The sequence below is a fragment of the Eptesicus fuscus genome, chromosome 22 (assembly GCF_027574615.1).
Source record: "Eptesicus fuscus isolate TK198812 chromosome 22, DD_ASM_mEF_20220401, whole genome shotgun sequence".
Classification (NCBI taxonomy): Eukaryota; Metazoa; Chordata; class Mammalia; order Chiroptera; family Vespertilionidae; genus Eptesicus; species Eptesicus fuscus.
This window is the reverse complement of record NC_072494.1, coordinates 10398345-10411979: the sequence shown is the minus strand read 5'-3', so window position 1 is coordinate 10411979 and position 13635 is coordinate 10398345. Positions and strand designations below refer to the sequence as shown.

Below are 13635 nucleotides of genomic sequence, written 5' to 3'. Positions count from 1 at the left end.
CATCCCCGGTGGGGGGTGTGCAGGAGGCAGCTGGTCGATGTTTCTCTCTCATCGATGTTTCTAGCTCTCTGTCCCTCTTTCTCTCCCTTCCTCTCTGTAAAAAAATCAATAAAATATATTTTTTTAAAAAAAGAGAGAGAGAGAGCTAAGGACCCTGGGCAATAGCAACGTTTAAGAGCCAGGTGGAAGGAAGTGTGGGAAAAAGAAAAGGAGAGGTTAAATCGCGCTATGGCAATCAAGGGAGGACAAGGTTTCAAGGAGAAGAAACTTGTCAGTGTCAAAGCTATAGAAAATTCTCTTAAATAATAACTGAAAAGTATCCGCTGGAGTTAGCAAGGAGGAAGTTATCCGGGACTTGAGCAAAAGCAATTTCAGAGGAACGGTGAGAGCAGAGGCCAGATTGTACTGTTTCGGAGCAAAATGTGAGGGGAGTTAGAGAGCAAGTGGAGACCATTCTGATTAAGAGGTCAAAGACAAACCTGACACCGCTCTCTCTCCATTCACTCAGTCTCTGGTGGTACTGATCAAGCACAACGTCCAGTCCAGATCTGCCGGCCTTCCTGATGAGTCGTTCTCCCTTCCTGCCTTCTTGCCTTGGGGACTCGCCCTGTCTGGGGTTGCAAGAGTGGGCTGAATCCTGTAGACCCCTTGATGGACCTGGCCATTTTCATCAATCCTGTTCCTCTGATTCCATGGCTTTCGTACTTCCCTGTCACTGTTTGCTGCCTGGGGTCCCCAGAAAGATGAAGCAGTACGTGAGCGTAGACTAACACCCTGAACTTTGTTGAGAAAGCAGAATCCTTCATCCTTCATCCTCTCCCATGATTTCACCCCGTATCACGTCTGGTCTCAACAACCCACAAAACCTTCGGCTGAGGGTAGTCCTGTCTGTTCTCCTTTATGTGAGGTCATCGTTCCCTGCCTCTTCAATAACAGGTCTCTACTAGAGGCCTCCTGTGAAGGCACTCAGCTGGTTGTCAAAGGCATTTCATATTAATAGAGAGATAAGGAATATATGTGTGTATGTGTGTATACATGTGAATACAGATGCACATGCATACATTATACACAATAAATAAAAACACTTGCTACTACAATGTAGCACAAACTTGAAAGTGAAAAGTATAAGCAACGAGCTATTGGAGCTCAAATCTGAGGCCTTGAAGTAATAGAAAAAGTTTCAAACAGGCTTGACACAGAAGGAAGGGGAGGTTTAAATAAAGATGAACAAATTCTGCAGAAAAAAATGGGCAAAGACCAAGAAGTGTGCTTAGCAATGTTCAGGGAATAACTATCAGGCCAGTTTTATGGATCTATTAAGGAATCCAGATTTTATCCTATAGAGATAAGGAGCTACTGACGCTTTTAGAATAAAGGCTGACCATGTACCATGTGTTTACAATTAATTTGGAAAAGCTGTGTAGGATTGCTTGGGAAAAAAAAGCGGAGGGGAGGGATAATTCGGAGACTATCGTGATACTTGAGGTCAGGATGATCGGGTCCTAAAAGTCTACACAGTAAGGTGTTGGCAGTGAGGATGGAAAGAAATTGGTACCTGCCTGGATATGGAAAAACATCAAGGAGGCCAAGAGCACTATAAGGTTTCAAGCTGGAGGGAAGGGAGAATGATGATATCCTTGAGAGAATAAAATTCAGAAAGCACAGTTTAGTGAGCAGAAAAGTTCATAGAAGTTTAAAATATGTGGGGCTTAAAGTGATGGGGACACATTTGGGTGCGGAGTTCTAATAGATGGTTGTGACCAAAGCTCAGGGGAGAAGTCAGTACTGAGAGTGTGGACCTGGGAGTCACCTGCACGAGAGAAAAATGCAGAGAGAAAAGGTAGGGGAGGGAGGAGGAGAGTGTGAGAAGCAGCCCAAGAGGTTAGAAGGCCAGGAGAGGAGAGGAGTTAAGAAGTCAAGGCTCAGTGGATAGAGCATTGGCCTTCGGACTCAAGGGTCCCAGGTTCGATTCCGGTCAAGGGCATGTACCTTGGTTGCGGGCACATCCCCAGTAGGAAGTGTGCAGGAGGCGGCTGATCGATGTTTCTCCCTCATGGATGTTTCTAACTCTCTATCCCTCTCCCTTCCTCTCTGTAAAAAATCAATAAAATATATTTTTTTAAAAAAGAGCAAAAAGGTCTTGAGGGGTTAACCTTGCAACAGAAGAAAGGCAAGCAGGAGGGGTATGAAAGGAGGTATGATAAATCAGGTTTTTAAGTAGAAGGCAAGGGCGTTCTCCAAATAGCTTTGCTTTTCTCAATTAAAGGCTAAATACTTTACCTTAAAAATATTAAACATTTAAAGAACCTGCTGAGATGCGTAACAAACTGGGAAAGGAAAGAAAGAGGTGGTTGGGGTAAAATCTTAGAAAAGGCATTTTAAGGCTGAGTTCAAGTCTTCAGATGTATTACCTTGGGCTGAACACCAGACTTCGCTGAGATTTTCCTCAAAGAATTGTTCAAGGGTTAAACAAGATAATGCTAACGTAAATTATAAAGTACTTCTTAAACAAGAGAAGCTCGGAACACCCACCTGGGAAATGGGATAGGGCATGAATAAGAGATGAAGCATCACCAAGCATCAGGTGAAGGTGAAGTTCAAGCTGGAATATATAGCAAACCCAAGGCTGCACAGTTTGTGGGACTTAACTCCAGCACACCGGGATGGAGAAAGCGGATTCTGAGTCAAGGTAGGTGAAGAAATCGAGGTAAGAATTCTTGTAGGCATCCTTACTTTTGGAAATCACGTGTAATTTTTATATACAAGGTGAGGGGCAAAGGTCTTGAGGGGTTTACAGATGAGTATAGAAAAGTTATTTTGGTATTATTACTTATTATTATTGTATTATTTTTCCATACAAACTGTAAACCTACGTTTGCCTCACCCTGTATAAGTGGCATTGGACTCATGGACACGTTGTATCTATTTTGGAAACGGCTAAACATTTCGAATTTTTGTAAATAGTTTTTTTTCTTCTTCATAATTTGGAGTCAAGTTTTTTGTTGTTGTTGTTTTTCAGATGACCTTATTTTTAAAAGCTTGTGCTCTAGGCACTGTGCCTCGAGTAGCTATGGATAAGGAAGACATCAATGACACAGCTGTTCATTGGGCGCAAATCAATGTAGGGAAGGCCATGAACAAAGCAAATAAGATGGAACCTACTCGACTGGCCTAAGCGACTGGAGACAAGGAGAGAAGGCGGAGGTGAGGAGCCAGTGCTGCCACTTGCGGAGTTTCGGGGAGAGAGGTTCCAGATCCCAGAACAGCAAAGGCCCCACATGGCCGAACCAGGAGACGACTGGTAAGGGCACTAATAAACACAGACTTAATTTTAAGGGGTGTTCAATGAGTTCATCTGCCCCATTAGTTCGTGAGCCCACAAAGGGCTTATTTCTACCCTCCCTGGCATCCTCCACTCTCCCATTGTGACCAGTCGCGGGCCCTCCTGGAGGGACTGATAAAAACGGCGGGACGAACCTGCTCCTTTTCTGTTATGCATAACTGTAGCGTCCTGGGCGACAAACACCCAACTCCTTAGGTCTTTTTCACCCCAGGCCGTACGGGGTGAAACAGCGGCTTCTCCAGCCCCAGGGGGAGGGGCCCTTCGTCCCAGAAAGTGCCCGGTGCCAGCGAGCCGCAGAGGCCCACGAGCGGGCACACCAGGCCTGAGGGGCGACTTCCGTCGCTACATCCGGAAACTGGAAAACTTCTCGTCCTACAACTCCCAGCATGCCCGGGCTGACTGACAGCTCCACCCACCAATGGGAGGGCCCCGTCTGGGCTTGTGGGACCAACCTGAGGGCGCCAAGGAGGCCATCCCCGAGGCATATCAAGTGGTCCTCTGGCCGCTCTGTCACCACAGGGATAAAGAGGACAATCCCCGTAAAATGGTGACGCTGGCTCTACTATGCCGCTCACTCCCCACCTTGCTTTTTTCCTCCCAGCGAGGCCCGAGCCCTCCCACCGCCCCGCCCTTCAGTTTGGTTCTCCCCTCCTCGCCTGAGTGGACAGGCGATGTGGGATTTCCAAAGCTTATTGGGTGTTGGTGGTGTCAATCTAGAGGGCCTCGGGCCGCCCCCCTCGGACGGTGATTGGACGCTCCTGAGTGGAGGGCTGGGATTGGTGCGAAGAGGGGCCGGAGCCTTTCAGCACCTGGGGTCCAAACCTGGGGAGGCTGTGGCCGCTGAGGAGCTGGTGCGGACTCGCCACGTCCTGGCCCGCTGTGTGCCCTCCCCGCAGGACCGGGTCGGGGGGAGGAGCAGGAGGCCCCCTACCTCATCACGGGGGCGAGGGGGGCGCTTGTCGCGTGTCGGGCGCGGGACCAGTGGGGCGGGAGGGAGGGGTGGGGGTGGGTGGGGTAGAGAGGTGCAGGGAGGGGTTCAGGAGGAAGCAGCGAGACTAGTGCCAGACCTAGACCTGGAAGCGCTTCCGGGGAGGATTTGGGGGGCAGAGGCGGGCGTGGGCGTGTCTGGCATGGGATGCCGTGGAAAGGAGGGGGCACTCCTGAGCAGAGCTGTGGGTCCTTCCTCGGAGGAATCCTCTCCCCGTTTGCCCTTTGATTTGCTGGAGAGCGGTTCCCCATGGTCTCTGTTCACGTTCTGGGAGCTTTCTCTTTGGGTGGGCTTAATCAACTACTTCCTTACAGAACTGCCCGGGGCCTTTTCTGATACTGGGCATAAACGTGGGGAATATGTCAGAAAAGAGGAAGCCGCTGCTGGGCTTCATGGGCAAACTCCCCAGTGGGCCTGCCCTTGGGAACTCCGGCAAGACGCACTGCCCTTCGTGCATGGGGCTTTTCCAAGCCCCCAGGCTCCTGCCTTGTTTGCACACAGTTTGCACCACCTGTTTGGAGCAGCTGGAACCCTTCTCAGTAGTGGACATCCGAGGGGGAGACTCTGACACAAGCTCTGAGGGGTCACTATTCCAGGAACTCAAGCCACCCTGCCTGCAGCCGCAGACCGGCATCCTCTGCCCAGTATGTGATGCTCAGGTGGACCTGCCCATGGGTGGAGTGAAAGCTTTAACCATAGACCACCTGGCCATGAATGATGTGATGCTGGAGAGTCTGCGTGGGGAAGGCCAGGGCCTGGTGTGTGACCTGTGCAGCGACAGGGACGTGGAGAAGAGGTGTCAGACCTGCAAAGCCAATCTCTGCCATTTCTGCTGCCAGGCGCATAGGTAACGACGGGATTACCCCTACCTGGTGTGGCTTGTGAGCAGAGGAGAAAGAGGTGTTGAGACAGACATCCCTCCTTGGTGAGCAGATGGGAAGGAAAGCTTTCTCAAATGCCATGGGAGGTCAAAGAGCCACCGACAATCTGAGAGCAAATACTCTCGAGTGGTGGTATCTTCCTGCAGCCTTAGACAAGGCCCACAGCAGTAACAGCGTCAGAGGCCTGCATAGTCCTTTTCCGTTTGCAAAGCACGTTCACGGCGTCCTTGGCTCATCAGTCATTTGTACGCTGGGTAATGGCACTGGGTGCTGGAGAAAGAGAATGAATAGAATAGCATAGCTCCTGCCTCAATCTCATTTGATCCTTGCACCTCTTTTAAAAAAAAGTAGGCACTGCTTCCATCCCTATTTATTGGGGAAACTAGCTCCTCGATATATGACTTGCCACAGCCCCACAGTTGGTAAATAATATACAACAACTGACTTTTAAATCCAGATCTGCTTTCTGCTAGTCCATGCTGCCTTCCCAGTGTAAGGTGAAGTCACAGGTGCTCATTCCAACACATCAGAATAAAAAATAACCAAGGTTTTAGGGTTAGCTTCAGGTAGTTTTTAAGTTCTGCCTTCCATTTATTCTCTGGCCTCACCCACACAACGAGTTAGTAGTCTTCGGTCTATTTTTAACTTGTAACTCTGACTGTCTTGCTGCCAGCTGAACAGCTGACCCTGTTTTCTCTACAGCCACTCCTCTGCCCCAACAGGCACCATGGCTTCCCAGGGGTTCCCCTGAGTCTCTGGAGAGCTGCAGAGAAGAGGAGTTCAAAGAGCTTTGCGTCTGATCATTGATTTCACTCTTTCTAATGTTGATAACTCTTGAGGAAAATTCTAGCTTGCTGCTTTGGGTGAAGTAGGCACTGGTCCAAGGAAATGCTCTACCAACACCTTAGATAAAAGCTGAGGGAGACTTCTGGGGGCCAGCTGGCTGCTTTATGGTGGCCCGGGGTTTACCGCTGTGCCATTCGGCTCAGTTGTTTCTTGGGGCTGGGTTTTCACCGTGCTCTCACCTCTAGCTTGCTGGAGGAGGAGGCTGTGGCTCTTGTCTAAACTTGCCAATGTAACTCTTTGGGGCAAGTTCTAAGATGTAGACTTAGTGCCGCAACCTTTTGCAATGCCACGTCCTGAGCCAGAGAGCCCTAGTTTACTATGTATTCTGTACAACAGCCCTCCCAGGTACGTGCTATCCCCACTGCACAGGTGAGGGACTGGGATCAGAGAGGATGATGTAGCTATTCAGAGGTTAGAGCGAGGAACTGATCTCGGGTTTGTTTGACTTCAGAGACCATGCTCTTACAACTGCTGGGCTGTTTCCCCACTAGAATGGTCCCCTCATTTCCTGTTCCTGACTCTGCTTGCCCCCAGGAGGCAGAAGAAAACGACTTACCACACCATGGTGGACCTCAAAGACCTGAAGGGCTACAGCCGGATTGGGAAGGCCATTCTGTGTCCTGCTCACCCTGCGGAGGAGCTGAGGCTGTTCTGTGAGCTGTGTGACCAGCCTGTGTGCCGAGACTGCGTGGTGGGGGCGCACCGGGAGCACCCCTGTGACTTCACCAGCAACGTTATCCACAAGCACGGGGACTCCGTGCGGGAGCTCCTCAGAGACACCCAGCCCCGTGTGCAGGCCCTGGAGGAAGCCCTGGCTCGGGTCAAAGACACAAACAGTGCCCTCCAGCAGCGAGTGGAGGCCGTGGCGGCCGATATCCGGACCTTCTCCGAGGGCTACATCAAGGCCGTCGAAGAGCACCGGGACAGGCTGCTGAAGCAGCTGGAAGACTTACGGCTCCAGCAGGAGAGCTCCCTGCAGCTGCAGAAGGCACAGCTGGAGCAGCTGCTGGCGGACTTGCGCACTGGAGTGGAGTTCACCGAGCACCTGCTGACCAGCGGCACTGACTTGGAGATCCTCATCACCAAGGGGGTGGTAGTGGAGCGGCTCACGAAGCTGAACCAAGTCGAGTACAGCGCCCGTCCCAGAGTCAACGACAAGATATGCTTCTCTCCTCAGGAGAAAGCAGGCCGGTGCCGTGGCTACGAAGTTTATGGGGCCATCAATACCAAAGAGGTCGATCCAGCCCAATGTGTCCTTCAAGGAAAAGGTAGGAAAGCACTGCCCACAGCCACCGAGGGGGCAGTGGACAGGGACAGGGTGTTTCAAGATGTGTAGCTTTTTCAGCGAGGCCTCCGTTCAGCTAGGAGGAGCTCCCTCCTGGCCATTTTACTAAAGGACAGTGACCCCCTTTCTTGCCCTTAACCTTCGATTTGTTCTGGTCAGGGTCCAGTTACTATCCCTTGCAGGCATGAGGCTTGGTCCTTTTCCAGTTGAGAAATGTGGTAACCACCCAGGAACTCGAGGATCATGCTCTTTCTGTTAGAAGACCAAGCCGAGATGGCAGCCCTCAGAGATAACAGCATAGACTTCAGGGCAGGTGGAATCTGGAGTGCTTGGAAAGGGAGTAGGTTGCTTGGATCAAGTTCTGAAGAATTTCAGAGGGAGGGAGGGAGGGATTATGGTTTACTTTCTAGATCCTTTTTGGTTCCCATTGGCATTTAAAAGAAGACAGTAGGCATTTCACTCAGTAGGGGAAGACAATCATCGACCACAGTGTTCTGTTCTAGAAGAAACATGATGTTCACATGTATGTCATAGATCAGCCCTGACAGGAAGGCTGTATCCTGGAGTCCTCTTGACTCGGGCACAGGAACTGGGAACTGTTTCGAGGTCACAGATCCCTTTGAGAATGCTCTTTTCCCAAGAGACACCCACTACCTCGGGCAATTTGAGGAGATTCTTAGACCCTCCATAGACCTCACAGTAGCTCCTGAACCCATTCATCTGACTGCTGGACTAGGGGCTGCAGGGATGGGAGGGTGGGGGATGGATGATTAAACTAACAGAAACAGGTCTGGCGCTTTTTTGGGGGGGAAGGGGATTAACCCAGGCAAGAGGTCCAATTATTTTTTTTAAGTATTCTATTGTGTCCTTGCTGTTGAATATCCCAGCACCTTGGCATGAGCAACTGCATTGTGGAGGCTCTTAGCATGGAGTCCAAGCCCATTCCGGCAGTATCTGCAGCGGAGAGAGGATAGTGTTGGGGTTACCAGCCTCCCTCACAGGGTCTGGAGGTTTTCTTCTCTGAACACTTAGGCCAACCCTGAATATTTTCAAAAGCTTCTTTGGGGCTGACGTTAATGTCCAGGATCCTGTGACCCAAAAGCAGCTGCTGCGAGAGAGAACTAGGAGACTCCCAGGAGCATGCGCTGGGAGACAGACGGGAAGAGAAGAAAGGGGACAGGGTGACCACCATGCACAGGAGGCACAACCCTTTGTTCTGGAGAGAAAAAGCAAGACGGTGTGTGACCTGGGGAGGGAGTCACTGCATCGGCCATGAAGGTGAGGACGGCGCGTTTATCTTGCAGATCTCCACCGAGCCCGGGAGAGACAGACGGCCTCTTTCACCCTGCTTTGTAAGGACGCAGCGGGAGAGAGCATGGGCAGGGGAGGAGACAACATTCAAGTCGCAGTTGTCCCTAAAGATAAGAAAGACAGGTTTGTACCACACAGTCACGTGTCCTGGGTGATGAAACTGGAAGCTTGAAGTAATGGTGGAGTGGTAACGGCAGTGGTTACTATCTGCCTCCCCATGGTGCTACTAAAAATATGACCAATTGGACCAGATGTCTCTTCTGGGCTTGATGCCTATATGCAATTCTCTCCCAAAGGTCTGATCTGCCCGATTGCCTTCACCCCCAAGCTTTGAATAGAGTGAAAAATAGTCTATATTTGACTGAATGGTGCCCTTCTCAAAATTCAGCCCCACTTGGCTACTGAATAGTACTGGGAGCCGAGCTGCGTGGCTCCGGTGAGGGAAGGGAAGGACAGCGTACAGGAGGGCACAGCAGAGCCATAAGGTCTTCAGGGAACTCACCCCCACGGCAGATGAAGTCGGCGTTTATTTTGCTCCCCTCTGTTGTGAAATTAGTCTCTGAGACAAGTGGGAGCAGCATCTTGTTCGGGGGACATGTAAACGTTGATTGAACTTCACGGTGTAGTTTCCATCCTAAAATAGTGGGCAAGGAAGCAGGCTGTGAGAGTGAGTGGCTTTTTGGAACTCTTCTCTCCGTCCAGTCCAGTCCGAACAATGGTGCAAGACAACAAGGACGGGACCTACGGCGTTTCCTACACCCCCAAGGAACCTGGCATCTACAAGGTGTTGGTCTGCGTCAAAGAGCAGCACGTGCAGGTGAGGAAGACCTGTGCGGACGCTTCCCTGAGCTCCTTTCCCCCTGGCCCTCGTGGGTTCTGTCGCCTTCGGATATGGAGTCCTTTCCCATAGCATCCGCTGTATAGAGGGACCGAATGGGATTCTCTCCTTTCTTGCTGCCCTTCCCTTTAGAAATGCCCCAGATTTTGTGATTCATTCTTACCAGAGGATGCTGGTGCCTAAGAATTCTCGAGCCCTGTTTTACCTCTGGGCAGTGATGCTTGTATTTTCTCATTCTCCCAGTTGGCTTGTTGGAACTCTGAATTTGGGAAAGATGCCTTAATCACAGGGGACAATCTACTAGCAGACAAGAATACACACCCAAGAAATATAATCCGGCTCAGGATTTTCCAGCTTTGCTCAGACGATGACCAGATGGTGGACTTACTGGAATACGATTGGGAGACATACACCCTCTCCTTTCAACTGCCTAGTCATCTGTCTGCTGCCCATGTGATTCTCTGTTCACATATATGCTTAACTGTTACCATGGTTACTATACCACCTCCACAGACAACTGTAACAGTTTCTGGCTAGAGATTATGAATTTTTAAAAACTTGGGCCATACTCAACATGTCCAGCAGACTCTCTCTGCTGACATTTGAGTAATCAGAGGTTCCCCCCAACCAGAAATCAACACTGACAGGGACACAAATACCATAGAGTCATGACATGTCAGGCCTGTGGTCCGCGTACTAGAAGATTCATTGTTCACTAGCCACACGTTGCTTGCCTAACCAGTGTGCCAGAGTGGGTTAGGTGTTTTTGCATACATTTATTTCATTTTTCCTCCGAACCATTTTTAGGTATGGAGATCATCATCTGATTAGACTGAGACACCAAACGTGTCAAAGCGTACAGTACCTGCATAGCAAAACCAGAATTTGACCCCATTTTTTTAAACTCCAAGTTATTTTTAAGATAGATTGTAAATTCTCTAAAGGCAGAGAGACTTAACATCTGAAAGGCTTTACTGTGCCAGACTCTCGACTTTGTACTTTCCGACTGCGTGGTTCACATAGGGGTAGGCACATAGCAACACTTACTGAATATTTATTGCTTAACGTAGGCTAGCAACTGGAGAATGGAAGTTATCCTTGAAGGAAAGGGGGCAGGTAGGAGAGTTTCTAACTGGAGAATTATTAACCATGCTCTTAACCTTTCTCCCTTGCAAATCTCTTCACTGACCCAGAATAAAAGGGTGGGTACACACATATGTCCAGGATGGAGGGGTGGAAGGGAAGGAGGTAGCTCAGTATATGAGGGGAGGACGTGTGAGGCTGAGAAACTGGAGAAAGAATCACAGGATGTCCGGGCCTGTGGGTGTGGCGCTCCACTAATTACCCGAGATTCCTCAAGAACGGAGAAGCTAAGACCGAGTCAGTGGCATGAAAGCACAGGCAGGGTTTACCAGTGTGTCACGTGGTCCAGGTGTTAGGAGGGCAGCGGACTCCTGGCTGTCCCTGCCTTTGTATCTGGCCCACCCAGCTGAGCACCCATCCAGCTAGATCTTGTCCCCTAGTGCTTCCCTCTCAGGGCAGGCCCTGTGACTTACACTCCATTTAGCACATGGGATGCTCAGCACATCCCTGTTGGCTCATACATAAGGTGCTGTTCTTTGCTCTTGGTCTGAACACCGAAGGGCTCGCCATTCACTGTGACCGTGAGGAAAAGGCACCACCCGCACCCAGGCGTGTTTCACTGCTGCACGTTCTGCTCCAGTGGAGGCCAGAAAACAGCTCGCTGTGCCTGTGGGGGCACCATGCCAGGTAAGGAGGGCCAGTCGCTCTAGAAAGGCCTTCCCCTCTGGGACCGTCTCCCAGCAGTGGGAATTAGCACAGACACTAAGTTTGGGATATTCCGCCTTAGGCTTTGTTTCTAAGAAATATAGTCTGTGGCCCTGGCTGGTTTGGCTCAGTGGATGGAGCGTGGCCTGTGGACCACAGGGTCCCAGGTTCGATTCCGGTCAAGGGCATGGTCAAGGGCACGACCTTGGTTGCAGGCTTCTCCCTGGCCCAGGCCCTAGCAGGGGGCATGTGGGAGGCAGCCAATTGATGTGTCTCTGTCTTCCCCTCTCTCTTCCACTCTCCCTGTGAGAATCAATGGAGGAATATCCTTGGGTGAGGATTAACAAAACAAAAAGAAAGAATATAGTCTGTGGGTACAGGTACCACAGTTCTAAAACTTTCATTTAAAGCTTCTTTGTTCTGAACACTGAAACAGCAAGCTTACAAGTTCTGAGCTCTTTTCATTTTGATACAGTTCACCAATCCCATGAGCCCTGCTTCTCCCTGGAAGCTTGGTTTCCCGTTTCTGCTCTTTCCAGCAACCTGGCAGGATAACAAATGTTAACTCATCCTGTTCCTTTTACTAGTAAAAGGTTAAAGAAGTTCCAAACGAGGCAGGGATGGGTGCATGGCTGATTAAACCAACTGAACCAGGTCTGACTCTTCTCTGGGGAAAGGGGTCAGTCAGCTCAGACAAGATCTAATTGTTTTTAAAAGCATTCTGTTGTGTCCTTACTCCAATTCTGGGCCTCAAGTGTGGCTTTTGCACCCTTTGCTATAAACATTTTAGGATCTATCTTCTTTTTTATTTCCACTACTCTTTTTTTAAAAAAATATATTGATTTTTTTACAGAGAGGAAGGGAGAGGGATAGAGAGTTAGAAACATCGATGAGAGAGAAACATCGATCAGCTGCCTCCTGCACACTCCCTACTGGGTATGTGCCCGCAACCAAGGTACATGCCCTTGACTGGAATCGAACCTGGGACCCTTGAGTCCGCAGGCCGACGCTCTATCCACTGAGCCAAACTGGTCAGGGCTCCACTACTCTTTTATTTGTATTATTTCAGAATTAAAATCCAAACCAGCTCATCTCCTTGAGTTAGCACAATGTTAAAATAACACTCTTCTCAGAACTTGAGCTAACCTTCATTGACTTACTGTCATCAGTCCTGGGAGTCCTCCTGACTATAGGGCCATCTGATAGTTTGTTCCTCTCACTGGGTTTTTATTAGATGTTTTCACCTCCAGGAGTTGGGATGTTGCCAGGAGCTTTAATGTCCATGGGAACTGCTGGACTTCACTCTGATGGTGTTTCCCCCTCTCCTCTTTGTGGGACACAGGTGGGTACCTAGGCTGTGGCCATGGACACAAAGGCCACCCAGGTCGTCCCCACTGGTCATGCTGCGGGAAGTTTGCTGAGAAGTCAGAATGCACGTGGACAGGTGGGCAGAGCACAGCAAGGAGTCTCCTCAGGACGGTGGCACTCTGACGGTTTCCTAGGTCAACCTGCTAAAGCTGCGGCCAGCACGGCTTCAGATCACCAGACCCCGGACCTCGATTAATTCTGAAGAAACTGATAGAATTAAACACAAAGTGCCTTACCTAGATGCTCGAGCACAAATACTTCTTGTGAGTTATTCACTGATTGTACGTGTGGATGGTTGAGCACAAGACGCCACCTCTATATGTCAAAGGAGGTTGTCTTCTGTTTGTGTGGGTATGAAGGTACCTATGTCATTAAACTTCAAGATCATGGGGACAGTTTTGCTACTCTTGTCACCAGCTAGTTAATAATAGGAAAGGAGCAAAAGGGAGGGCAGACATTGTAAGCATGGTCATCTGGGCAGCTTCGCCAGGAAGCTGCAATTTCACACGCTCCAGGGACCACCGTTCCATTCCCTGCAGATCACTGTGGGGAGGGGAAGATGGACACATGCACAGTAAAGTCGGGGTGATGCAGGAAAGATGCTTGCCTGTCAGTCAAACCTAGGAACAGAATCCTTGGCTAGAGGGTGAAATCACTGCAAGTGCACAAAATCTTAAGAAGGTTAAACTGAAAGGAATTATTATTTTTTAAAAATATATTTTATTGATTTTTTACAGAGAGGGAGAGAGAGGGATAGTTAGAAACATCGATGAGAGAGAAACATCGATCAGCTGCCTCCTGCATGCGCCCTACTGGGGATGTGCCCGCAACCAAGGTACATGCCCTTGACCGGAATCGAACCTGGGACCCTTCAGTCCACAGGCTGACGCTCTATCCACTGAGCCAAACCGGTTTCGGCAAGAATTCTTTCTTATTCCTCTTGTTTCTTTTGCTTCGCTCCTGCTTCCCTGCACTCTCCCATGTTCC

General features: G+C 49.8%; 1 protein-coding gene across 3 annotated transcripts; it reads left to right on the top strand.

Moving 5' to 3' along the window:
* The first annotated feature begins 3965 nt into the window (after positions 1-3965).
* Positions 3966-12887, top strand: TRIM45 (tripartite motif containing 45). 3 transcript variants are annotated; one of them, XM_054712063.1, is made up of 7 exons: positions 3966-4194; positions 4928-5178; positions 6593-7326; positions 8648-8777; positions 9357-9471; positions 11136-11262; positions 12623-12887. In XM_054712063.1, exons 1-7 carry the CDS (start codon positions 4015-4017, stop codon positions 12769-12771), a joined length of 1686 nt encoding a protein of 561 aa, XP_054568038.1. In that variant the 5' UTR covers positions 3966-4014; the 3' UTR covers positions 12772-12887. The 3 variants fall into 3 exon arrangements, with proteins under 3 accessions (XP_054568038.1, XP_028009962.2, XP_008145445.2); XM_028154161.2 differs by lacking the exon at positions 3966-4194 and having other exon boundaries at positions 4401-5178; positions 11102-11262; XM_008147223.3 differs by lacking the exon at positions 3966-4194 and having other exon boundaries at positions 4402-5178.
* Positions 12888-13635: the final 748 nt, after the last annotated feature.

Bases quoted from the DNA above. Each gene is read 5' to 3' on its own strand.
- TRIM45 (XM_008147223.3), top strand. From the start codon at position 4,691: ATGTCAGAAAAGAGGAAGCCGCTGCTGGGCTTCATGGGCAAACTCCCC. The intron at 8,778-9,356 runs GTTTGTACCACA...CTCTCCGTCCAG, and splicing joins CCTAAAGATAAGAAAGACAG to TCCAGTCCGAACAATGGTGC. The intron at 9,472-11,135 runs GTGAGGAAGACC...TGAACACCGAAG, and splicing joins TCAAAGAGCAGCACGTGCAG to GGCTCGCCATTCACTGTGAC.